The sequence below is a fragment of the Rhinopithecus roxellana genome, chromosome 14 (genome assembly GCF_007565055.1).
Source record: "Rhinopithecus roxellana isolate Shanxi Qingling chromosome 14, ASM756505v1, whole genome shotgun sequence".
Classification (NCBI taxonomy): domain Eukaryota; kingdom Metazoa; phylum Chordata; class Mammalia; order Primates; family Cercopithecidae; genus Rhinopithecus; species Rhinopithecus roxellana.
Window position 1 is genome coordinate 130,326,707 of NC_044562.1, and position 13,072 is coordinate 130,339,778.

The 13,072-nt window shown below is 39.6% G+C and overlaps 1 protein-coding gene across 1 annotated transcript in view; it reads left to right on the forward strand.

Moving 5' to 3' along the window:
* LOC104673357 (thrombospondin type-1 domain-containing protein 7B-like) overlaps nt 1-13,072 on the forward strand; it is a 327,106-nt gene that overhangs the window by 136,379 nt on the left and 177,655 nt on the right. Inside the window, exon 5 of the mRNA XM_030916127.1 lies at nt 12,495-12,500. Within this exon, the coding sequence (XP_030771987.1) occupies nt 12,495-12,500 (6 nt within the window). The remainder of the gene's footprint in view (nt 1-12,494; nt 12,501-13,072) is intronic.

Consider the following 13,072-nt stretch of genomic DNA (forward strand, 5'->3'; position numbering starts at 1 on the left):
TATCTGGTACCTGGCTTAGGAGCAATTAGGACAGATGGATAGTGACCCTGTGCGTAGGAGCTTGTAAAGGAGGTAGTTGAGATGTGGACTCTGGATTGGTCTGTGTTTGAAAAGCACATCCCTGGGGAAGGGGATTCCTCCTGAGGAGGAGGGCGGTTGAGTGGGAGATGACAGGAGGCCAAGGCAAGGTGACCCAGGCCTATCATTAGGTTGTTCAAAGCAAAGCATACGCTTCATATCCACGCAAGGCAGAGGTTACAGCATCACATTACAGAAGCTAGAATGAGGCTAACACAGCCATTGGCTTTGTTTCAGAACTGAGTCGTGGCCACAAAAGCCCTTAGATACCTCTTCTTCATAAACATCACCATTTACACACAGCGGGGATTTTCTTTAGAGGATAGATATGTCCTTGGGTAAACCATTTTCTGGTCAGATTAGGCATCTTCTTCCCTTCTTTTGGATTCTTTAGTGTTCCTGAATAAAAACTTATTCCAGTCCTTGGTTCTATGCTAATGGCAACCAATTAAAACTACCCCTGTATTTCTCCAAGTGGACTGAACCTACCTGCCTGTGACTCTGTGATTCTGACCCTCAAATGCTGCTTTGTGGAAAGCACAGGGAGATGTGGAGACACTTAGATAAATACTCAGGAGGGAGGTTTGAAAAAGCCCACAAACAGACATCTCCGTTAGCATTTACCACACGAAATGCTTCAGAGCACAGACATCCTTCTCTTTAGCATTCACTCTTTTACAGGGCTCTTTCAGGTTTTGGGATGACCTCCTGATGAAAACCTGATTCAGTGCTAATGGACTGTAAGCTCTTGTAGTCTGGGAATGTTCTGGAAGCTACTGCAAGATGACCCAGCTTCTGGGCTCAGTAGGCAGCTGATAGTAAAAATATCTGAATCAGAAAGGAGTCTTGCACAGTAAATTTCAAGAAGGGTGAATTAGCAAGCTTAAACTCAGCAGACCCACTCATCTCCAGAGGCTTGAAAGAACTAACAATCAAATAATTGGTGTTTTCTGAAGAAAGTAATGTTTGCTTCAGTTTAACAATACAAGCTCAGCTGGGGGACTCCAGGTGCCTGAAGATATTTGAGAGGGCAGCACAGCACATAATTATATCCTTGAAAGGAAAATAGATAACCCCTCCAGGAACTGAGTATTCTCTTTCATACAAAATCTGGCCTGTTTGTCAACCCCCATCTTACAATAACAGCTAGCAATGGGAGAGAAATTACAAATGGCTCTCACTTCAGTGCCAGAAAGTAACCTTCAGGCTTCTCTTCAAACCACAGAAAATAGAGCCACCTTAATACAAAGTCAAGGAATTACCAGCCCTGGGGAGGTCAAACTCCAGTCATGTATTACAGTTCAGGGATTTTCAGAACATAAATCATACCAGAAATTCCACTCTCTTTCTCCCTTGGCAACAAATTCCCATAACTTTGGGGTTCGGTGATTTGAACATTTCAGAGTGAAGTTTGATGGAATAAGCTTGGTCAGGTTCAGATTCAGAGCTGTTCTGTGAGCAGCTAGCTTGGCCACTTCAGGCAGGTGGTTTAAACTGCATGAAGTCATAAATCCCCACTTCCTCCTTTGTGATTTGAATAAGGGCCTGAATTAGGTAATAAATGGGTATAAAGTTCCTTGTAAAGTTATAATTACCCTTCAAATAGGAGATTAATTTCCAAACCTGAATTTTTCTTACTGTGTTTAAATCCATTTTTTTCTGTTTCCTTTTTCTTCCTCCTTTTCTTCCTCCTTTTTTCTGTCTTCTTTCCTCTCTCTCTTTCCTTCCCTCCCTCCCTCCCTTTCATTCATCTTTGCTTTTGTCCTTCTGTCCTTCCTTTCATTCTTCCTTTTCTGTTTTGATTTATGTTTGGTGAAATTGATTACTTTCGAACGATGATTTGGGCTAAAATAATTACCCCAGTCAACAAATTGAGCCAGTATTGTAGAACCAGGCTTTCGGGGATCAAATTCTGTCTCCTCTAAGTGGCTGTGTAAACATGAGCAAGTTACTTAACATATCTGTATAATAGTTTCTTTATCTTAAAAAGTAAGAAAGATAATATTATTTACTTGGCAGGGTTCTCATAATAAAAAAAAATAGTATTTGCAAAACAATTAAAATAGCGACTGGTTTACAGTAAGTGCTATAAGTATTTGTTAAATAAAGTAAAAGTGTTATTTGAAAAATGACAAGTTGAGATCAACTGAGTTTAGATTTCAGTTGTCTAAAAGAAATCCCTGTCCACTTGTATTTATTTTTAAATTCTTCTCTCTTTTTAAATTTCTGGTTTTGCTTTTTGTTGTTGTGTTTTAGAAACAGGGCTCTGTTGCCCAGGCTGGAGCGCAGTGGCACACTCATAGCTCACTGCATTCTCAAACTCCTGGGCTCAAGTGATCCTCCTGCCAGGCTTCTGCTAAATAAAACAATTTTAAACTAAATTAGTTAAGCTGGAGCTCATGTGTATAAACTGAGTCTCAGTACTCAATTTATGCCTTGGCAAGTGCTGTCCTGTCCCTTCTCAAGGCAATTATGAGTTGGAGCACCCTCCTTTATAGAAAATACCCTGTGCCTAGAATTGTCCACGGCCAGCAGTGTGGTCAGAGGAGAGACCTGAGCTAGACTTGGACCTGGAGCTAAATGGGGTTGGGACCTGTTTTCTGCCTCAGGACACTCTCCAACCTGCTATTCTACCATGCAGGGTTAACCAGTACTCCAAGAAGTTCCAAGGCTTACCACTATGAGGTCATTCTGGGACACTGTGGGCAGGTAGATACTAATTCCTGAAGGCAACCTGGCCAGTGAATCATTCTCCCTGGCCAAAGCAGTATTTCTTTTTCAGAATCATATGAACAGTGCTGATACAGTAATTTTGCAGGTCTCAAATTGGTTTAAAGAGACAGGAGTCCTGTACAACTTATGATAGCCCTGTGTAGCCTAAGTCATCTTCCTGTCTTCTTTTCTTTTCTTTTCCTTTTTCTTTTTTTTCCATTCCTTCCTTCCTTCCCTTCTTTTCTCTCTTTTTTTCTTTCCGTTCCTTTTCTTTTCTTCTTTCTTTCCTTCCTTCCTTCCTTCCTTCCTTCCTTCCTTCCTTCCTTCCTTCCTTTCCTTCCTTCCTTCCTTCCTTCCTTCCTTCCTTCCTTCCTTCCTTCCTTCCTTCCTTCCTTCCTTCCTTCCTTCCTTCCTTCCTTCCTTCCTTCTCTTTCTTTCTCTCTTTTTCTTTCTCTCTCTCTCTCCTTTCTCTTTTCTTCTTCCCTCCCTTCCTTCCTTCCTTTATTTTGTATACCTTTATTTATTCACAATAAAATTTGGCCATTTTAAGTATACAGCAAGATATCTGTTTATTTATCTTAAACATTTTTTTCTCTCTCTTCTTTGGATTGGATATTGATCTATATTGAATTTTATTTGTTTTATCATTATCTGTATATTTTTAATTATTTGAGCGTATTTTTCTCTAATTCTTTGAACATATTTTCCTTAAATTTGAGAATATTTAGGTTAGCTACTTGAAAGTTTCTGTCTGCTAAGTCCACTCCTAGTCAATTTCTACAGATTGTTTTATTCCCTTCTGTGCATTGGTAACTGAATTTTGGCTACTACCGAAAGTAAATTTTAGAACATTTCTATAATCCCCCAATTTTTCCCTGTGCCTCTTTGCAATCACCACTGTGAAATAAAGGTGAAATAAAGACTGTGGTTAGATGCTTAATCGTCTATAATTGTTATAGATTTATGATTGGTTATTCCTTTTTATCGTTAAATATGAAATCCTGTCTTTAATAACATTTCATTTCTTGATGGCTATTTGATCTGGAATTTATGTAGTCATTCTAGTTCTCTTCTGTTTATTGTTCGTTTTGTTTTAACGTTTTTTTCTCCCTTTATTTTCAGCCTGTTTATGTCTTTGCATTGGAATTATGTCTCTTGTTAATATTAAATAATTGGAGATTATTTTTTACATAGTCAGAAAATCTCTACTGTTGGATGTGTTTAGCAAATTCATATTTAATATAATAATTGGTATGATTGGATTTAGATAAGGAATTTGGTTACTTATTTTCTATTTCCATCATTTATTTTTTATTCTTCTATTCTTTCTATCTTCTGTGAATTTCAATAGCCGTTTTACCTCCTCTAGTTAAGTTTTAGCTATATTTATTTTTAAAAAGTGATTGCTGTAGGGATTATAATATGCATCTTGAATTTATTATAATCTAATGGTAATTAACCCTGACTTCTGATAAAATGGGGGAATTTTTTACAAGTATGGGTGCATTTCCCCCATTATTTTTGCGTTGTTGTCATACATATTACATCTGTGCATGATAATATAGATTATAAGCCCCCAAATATAGTATAACCTTGCTTCACACAATTGTAAATCTTAAAGAAGAAAGGAAACGCATACACCATACTTACCATTTCTGATGTGCTTCATGTCTTCCAATGTAGATAAGTTAGCATTTGTGTTATTTTTCTTCCACCAAAGAACTTCTTTTAGTATGCTTTATAGTGAGATTCTCCTAGCAACAATTTTTTTTAACTGTTAGCAATTTCAGTGGCTTCTTTGGCTTCCATTGTTTCTGAAGACAGTTCTGCCACTGATCATATAGTTTTCCTTTGTACATGATTTGTCATTTTTCTTTGGTTACTTTTAAGATTTTCTCTTTATTTTTGGCTACTAGGAATTAGACCGTCATGTGTCCAGGTGCAGTCTCCTTTGTGTTTGTGCTATTTGGGGTTTGTTGAACTTCTTGATGCGTTAGTTAATATTTTTCACTGATTTGGAAGGGAGTTATGCTAACTACTATGCCACATATACCCATACCTCAGTATTTGTTACCAACTGGGGAAGGTTTTGTCCATTTTAGTTAAAATATGATTTCTCTCCTTTCTCTCTATCATCTTGTTCTGTGACTCCATTTGTATGATAGTTGGAATGCTTAATAGTGTATCACAGATCTCTGTTTTTTTATCTTAAACATTTTTTTCCTCTCTCTTCTTTCAACTGGATATTGATCTGTTCTGAAGTTTATTTGTTTGGTCATTATCTGTATTTTTTTTTATTATTTGAACATATTTTTCTTTAATTCTTTGAATATATTTTTCTTAAATTTGCAAATATTTAGAATACCTACTTGAAACTCTCTGTCTGCTAAGTCCACTCCTAGTCAATTTCTACAGATTGTTTTATTCCCCTCTGTGCATGGATAACTTTTCTGTTTCTCTGCATGACTAGGAATTTTGTGAGAAACTAGACAGTGGAGATGATATGATGCAGATGTTATGTTGCAGTTACTTTCATGTCAGTTTCAGGTACCACCTGCAACCAAAGGGTTGTTGTGTTTTTTGTTTTAATAGGCAGTTAAGTTCCCTGGACTTAAGCTGAGAAATCTGTCTGCTCTGAAGGGGGCAGTCCTTGATATGTCCATTTAGTGTTCGATAGCCTGGTTCCCTTGTAGAGTTGCAGGGTCAGCCAATGACATACACAGAGGTTATGCTAATACTGGCCCCTTGCAGTAAGGCTTACATCCTCTGCTGCCCAAGCTGTTTGTTGGTTGGTAAATAGACTCAGAGACAGCAAATCCTTAATTCTCCTAGGCTTTCAGTCTTTGCCTGGATCATTACTGTGTCTCACCTGCAGGGGAGTTTAGAAGTAAACTGGGGATGTATGGAGAGTTTATTATTTCAACCTTTTTACATTTACCTAACTTCCAAAATTTTGCACTCAAATTTCTTGTTCCTTTGCCACCTGCCCTGAACTGGGTCTGCAAATATCAACTGTAAAGCTATTCGATTTTCCCACCCTGGATGAAGCAGTAGGAATGTCCCAGCCAGTGTCCACAAAATTACTATTCTTACCTGATGAATTAGCAGTGCTTCATGAAAAAACAATGTTCAAATTGCTACCTACCTTTTATCTTCTTTCGATGTCCGGAAATAATTATTTTTAATAATTTTGACCAATTTTAAACTTGTTTTCTCCCATCCAAGTACTAACTAGGCCCAACCTTACTTAGCTTCCAAGATCAGATGAGATGAGTGTATTCAGGGTGGTATGGCCATAGAGCAATTTTAAACTTGCTTTCTATACAGTGTAATCACCCACACTTTCTATCAAGCATTATTGAAAGTACATTTTTTTCATTTTATTTTAGGTGATTTTTATAAATTATTTTAAATCATCCATGGTATCAGAATGTATGTAAGTTTTGTTTGTTTTCAAATGATTATTAGTTACATTAGTTACATTATTTCCTTTTTTTTTTTTTTTTTTTTTTTTTTTTTTTTTAAGACAAGGTCTTACTCTCTCGCCCAGGCTGCAGAGCAATGGCGTAATCACAGCTCACTGCAGCCTTGACCTCCCAGGCTTAAGGGATCCTCCCACCTCAGCCTCCCGAGCAACTGACCACAGGCACTCACCACCACTCCCAGCTAATTTTTTGTATTATTTGTAGAGACAGGGTTTCATCATGTTGCCCAGGACATATCTTGAACTCTTGAGCTCAAGTGATCTGTCTGCCTCAGCCTCCCAAAGTGCTGGGATTACAAGCGTAAGCCACCACACTTGCCTTATTCACTACTTTTAAAGGACCTTGAAAAGTCTATGGAAAAAGATATCATGGATATAAAGATTAATTTATGTGGGTACAATTATAAATCTTTTACATGTACTAATTCTTTTTATCCTCACAGCTAATACTTACCCCCATGAGGTAGTAATAATATTTTTCTCACTTTCCAGAAGAGTAAACTAAGCAGAAACAAGATGAATGACTTGCCCAAAGTCACCTAGCCAGGATTCAAGTTCAAGCAGAGTGGGATAATCACTTTGTATCATTAGAGAGGCAAACCTAAGATAATATCAAAAGTTGTCAAGGACTGTTAAAAGCAACACCACTGAAAACCTCTAAAGGGTGTACAATAAGGATCCCTGGTATTTCCTGGTGTCTTCCTCAAACTTTATCACATTAAATAACTCAGGTTCTCTAAGCCATTGGGGCTTGTCACTTTTTTAAGCAATGCTGTTTATTTCTCTGATTAATCCCTCATATTTATCATAGTGAACCAGTGAAGAATAAAAAGCAGTAGGTTACACTGAGATTATGCATTAATTTGTTAAGGCTGAGAATTGGGGGAGAATAGGAAGTTTTACTACAAAACATATCTGAAAGGGCATAATAAAGTAAGTTGTTAAAAATTAATTACATTGCTATAGGATTGATATTTTAATTGCAAGTAGAGGATTTGGAGGGAGTAGAATTCAGCATCATATGGAAATAAATCTAGGCTTGATCAATGAGGCATAAAAGGAAACATAAAATCTTTTAATAATTTATGCTAGGAAAACTATGCTCCAAATACTGCAAAGTAGGCATAAATATATGCATTTTATAATTTGAAGTTTTTGATGATATACAGATACACATTAAATATAACAAAAATCTTCTAGTATACATTTGACCAAAAATAATTTAACTAAAATATGCAAAAATTTCATTAAAAATGTTATTTTTTTTTTTTTTTTTTTTTTACTTTCTGTCTTATGTAGAGTATCTTAGAAAACAGATCTTGAGGTAGAGCTAGAGCACCGTGAGGGCTATTCTGGAACCTGATTCTTATTCAAACGTTGTCCAGACAACCAGGAGAGTTTGTGGATGAGGCAGCGGTGGAAGCTGGGAATCTCTATGAACAAAACCTGAGTATGAGGAGACTGGCATCCAGAGGGTCTGAGAGGAAATGTAAATTGTGCCAGACACACATACTTTGTGTCACTTCATTTATTTTTACAAGTTATAATTTTATATGTCTCAAAGTAGCAACACAGTTGCTTTCTATCTCTTTGCCTGACTGCATTTCTCTTTTCTTGACCGTGTCGGTATTGATCTCTTTTCATTATTGACAGTATTTTCCCACTAGACATCAGTTGAAAATTGATAAATGCCTTGAAATTGACCTTGCATCCTCTCTTATTGTCCATATATATGACAGTGTATGTGATATGGTTATGATGGTTAATACTGAGTGTCAACTTGATTGGATTGAAAGATGCAAACTATTGTTCCTGAGTGTGTCTGTGCAGGTGTTGCCAAAAGAGATTAACATTTGGGTCAGTAGACTGGGAGAAGCAGACCCACCCTCAATCTGGGTGGGGGCCATCTAATTAGCAGCCAGTGTGGCCAGAATAAAAGGCAGGCAGAAGAATGTGGAGAGAATAAACTGGCTTAGCCTTCTAGCCTCATCTTTCTCCTGTGCTAGATGCTTTCTGCCCTTGAACATTGGACTCAAAGTTCTTTAGCTTTGGGACTCAGACTGACTTCCTTGCTCCTCAGCTTACAGATGGCCTATTGTGGGACCTTGTGATACTGTGAGTTTATACTCCTTAACAAACTCTCCTTTATATATATATCTATCCTATTAGTTCTGTCCCTCTAGAGAACCCTAATACAGATTTTAGTACCAGGAGTGGTTCCAGAGGAACAGAATATTAAGGACAAAGTTCTTTTGTTGGTTTTGGAGTTTCTGGAGTCGGCTGCTTAATATGATAGACCCAAAAATGCTAAGGACTCTACTTCTAATAGTATGGAGAACACTAATAGTTCTTTGTGTGAACTGTTTAGAGAGTTATGCAAAATAAATGCATTTGACACTCCTGATTCACCACTCGTGAGAGGCAAGGAGTTTAGTGACTCTAAACATAATACCTTTGACTATATGTGGAGAACCAAGGAACGTAATGAAGTTGGTTGGTTGCTCCTAAGTTCACTGGACAAAGTGATGAAAGAAAATGAAGAACACAGTGATTCTAACTCTGGGCTTCAGAAGCAAATACTTCAAATCTGCTAAGATTGCCCTGAGTGACAGTCTTATCTCCTGTAGAGAAAGAGCTGAAATTTTGGAACACCAGACACAAGCTCTTATCATGCCAGTGGCTGATCTGCAATGAAAGATGCATGTACAGTCTCGCCAGGTGTCTACTGTTAAAGTGAGGGTATCGACTGGAAAAGATGGAACCCTACAACTTGGAATGGGGACATGTGGGAGGACCCTGGTGAAGCTGGGGACACTGAGTTTGTAAACTCTGATGAACTTTTTTTGCCAGAAGAAACAGCTTCCCCATTCCCATTAGTGGCAACATCCCCTCCCAGTCCCATGCTGCCATCAGCCTTTCCACCTTTGTCTGAAGTGATAAAACCTGTGCTGCCTGAGGCAATAGTGATGGCCTCCCCTGAGGCAGCTGCCAGACAAAACAATATTGATTCTCCTCAGGACCCTCCCTTAACACTCCTGTTTGCTTCTAGACCTATAATTAAACTGAAGTCCCGCTGGACTCCTACAGGTGAGGTTCAGAGTGTGACCCACAAGGAGGTGCATGACACTTGAAAGGAACTACTTGAGTTTTCTAGTTAATATAAGCAGAAATCTGGAGAACAGGCATGGGAATGGATATTAAGGGTGTGGAATGATGGTAGAAGGAACACAGAGTTGAATCAGGCTGAATTTATTTATTTGGCCCACTAAGTAGGGATTCTGCATTTTATGTTGCAGCTCAGGGAGTTAAAAAAGGTTCTAATAATTTATTTGCTTGGTTAGCAGAAATATGGATTAAAAGATGACCCACTTATGTACCCAAAGGATTATAAATCATGCTGCTGTAAAGACACATGCACACGTATGTTTATTGCAGCACTATTCACAATAGCAAAGACTTGGAATCAACCCCAATGTCCATCAGTGACAGACTGGATTAAGAAAATGTAGCACATATATGCCATGGAATCCTATGCAGCCATAAAAAAGGATGAGTTCGTGTCCTTTGTAGGGACATGGATGCAGCTGGAGACCATCATTCTCAGCAAACTATCGCAAGAACAGAAAATCAAACACCGCATGTTCTCACTCATAGGTGGGAATTGAACAATGAGATCACCTGGACACAGGAAGGGGAACATCACACACCAGGGCCTATTGTGGGGAGGGGGGAGGGGGAGGAGGGAAGGATAACATTGGGAGATATACCTAATGTAAATGATGAGTTAATGGGTGCAGCACACCAACACGGCACATGTATACTTATGTAACAAACCTGCACGTTTTGCACATGTACCCTAGAACTTAAAGTTTAATAAAAATATAAAAAATAAAAAAAAGATGACCCACTGTGAGTCAGCTGGAAATGCCTGATCTCCCTTGGTTTAATGTAGAGGAAGGGATCCAAAGGCTTAAGGAGATTGAGATGGTAGAGTGGATTACTGACTTCATACCTACCCATCCCAGCTGTGAGGGTCCGGAAGATATATCCTTGACCAATACTTGTGAAATAGATTTGTAAGGGCAGCACCTGCATCTTTGAGGAGCCCTGTAATTGCTCTTCTCTGCATGTCAGATCTAACAATGGGAACTGCAGTCACTTAACTACAGCATTTAAATGCAATGGGAATAATTGGATCCCAAGATGGCTAGGGCCAAGTGGCAGCACTCAGCCAACAAAATCAAAGTGGGTGTAGCTACCATAATGGACAGCAGATGCAAAGCAGCAATTAAAGTAGTCTGACTCATATAGAGCTCTGACATGGGCTAATTAATCGCGGTGTTCCTAGAAGTGAAATTGATAGGAAGCCTCCTGCATTCGTACTTAATTGATATAAACAGGAAACTTCCAGGTCAAGTGGACAAAAGACTAATTTGAATTCTAAAAACAGAGAATCACTGACCCTCAATCAATTTCCAGACTTGAACCAGTTTACAGATCCAGAACCACTTGAATGAAGGAGAGACCAGGCCCCTTGAGGAAGGACCCCACTACATTACCAATAATTTACAGTTAATCTTTCTCTCATCCTTCCCCAAGGAGACCGCTTGCCTTTTACCAGGGTAATCGTGCACTGGGGAAAGGAAAGTGATCAGACATGTTGGGGACTACTGGACACTGGCTCTAAGCTGACCTTGATTCCAGGGGACCCAAAATGTCATTGTGATCCTCCAGTTAAAGTAGGGCCTTATGAAGGTCAGGTAACTAATGGAGTTTTAGCTCAGGTCCGACTTACAGTGGGTCCAGTGGGTCCACGTACTTATTCTGTGGTAATTTCCCCAGTGCCAGAATGCATAATTGCCATAGACATATTTAGCAGCTGACAGAATCCCCACATTGGCACCGTGACTGGTAGGGTGAGGGCAATTATGATGGGAAAGGCCAAATGAAAGCCATTAGAGCTGCCTCTACCTAGAAAAACAGTAAATTAAAACAATATTGCTTCTCCAAGGGATTACAGAGATTATTGCCACCATCAAGGACTTGAAAGATGCAAGGTGGTGATTCCCACCACATCCCTGTTCAACTCTCCTATTTGACCTATGCGGAAGCCAGATGGATCTTTGAGAATGACAGTGGATTACTGTAAGCTTAACCAAGTGGTGACTCCAATTGCAGCTGCTGTACCAGATGTGGTTTCCTTGCTTGAGCAAGTTAACACATCTCCTGGTACCCAGTATGTAGTCACTGACTTGGCAAATGCCTTTTTCTCTATTCCTGTCCATAAGGCCAACCAGAAGCAATTTGCCTTCAGATGGCAAGGCCAGCAATATACCTTTACTGTCCTAGCTCAGGGGTATATCAACTCTCCAGCTTTGTGTCATAGTCTTGTTCGAAGAGACCTTGATCACTTTTCACTTCCACCAGTATCACACTGGTTCATCACATTGATGACATTATGCTGATTGGATCCAGTAAGCAAGAAGTAGCAAACACACTGGACTTATTGGTAAGATATTTGCATGCCAGAGGATGGGAACTACATCTGATTAAAATTCAAGGGTCTTCTAACTCAGTAAAATTTCTAGGGGTCCATTGTTGTGAGTCCTGTTGAGATATTCCTTCTAAGGTGAAGCATAACTTACTGCATTTGGTCCCTGCTACACCTAAGAAAGAGGCATAATGTCTAGTGGGCCTATTTGAATTTTGAAGGCAACACATTCCTCTCATTTTAATGTGTTACTCCAGCCCATTTATCAAGTGATCCAAAAGACTGCTAGTTTTGAGTGGGGTCTAGAAGAGAAGAAGGCTCTGAAACAGGTCCAGGCTGCTCTGCAAGCTTCTGTGCCACTTAGACCATATGACTCAGCATATCCAGTGGTGCTTGAGGTGTCAATGGCAGATAAGGATGCTGTTTGGAGCTCTGGCAGACAGGCCCCCATAGGTGAATCACAGTGGAGGCCTCTAGGATATTGGAGCAAGGCCCTGCCATCTTCTGCAGATAACTGTTCTCCTTTTGAAAGACAACTTTTGGCCTGTTACTGGGCTTTGGTGGAAACTGAATGTTTGACTATAGGTCATCAAGTCACCATGCAACCCGAACTGCCTATCATGAACTGGGTGCCTTCTGACTCATCTAGCCGTAAAGTGGGTCATGCACAGCAGCATTATCATCAAATGGAAGCAGTATATATGTGATTAGGCTCAAGCAGTCCTGAAGGCACAAGTCAGTTACATGAGGAAGTGGCTGAAATGCATATGGTCTCCACTCCTGCCACCCTGCCTTCTCTCCCCTAGCCTGCACCAATGTCCTCATGGGGAGTTCCCTATAGTCAGTTGATAGAGAAAGAGAAGACTAGGGCCTGGTTCACAGATGATTCTGCACCACCCAAAAGTGGAGAGTTGCAGCAGTACAGCCCCTTACCAAGACATCCCTGAAGGACAGCAGTGAAGGGAAATCTTCCCAGTGTACAGAATTTCGAGCACTGTACCTGGTTGTGCACTTTGCATGGAAGGAGAAATGGCCAGATGTGTGAATACATACTGATTCATGGGCTGTAGCCAATGGTTTGGCTGGTTGGTCAGGGATGTGGAAGAAGCATGATTGGAAAATTGGTGACCAAAAAATTTGGCGAAGAGATATGTGGATGGACCTCTCTGAATAGTCAAAAACTGTGAAGATGTTTGTATCTCATGTGAGTGCTCACCAATGGGTGACCTCAGCAAAGGAGGATTTAAATAATCAAGTAGGATGACCTGTTCTGTGGACACCACTCATCCTCTTTCCCCAGCCAGCCC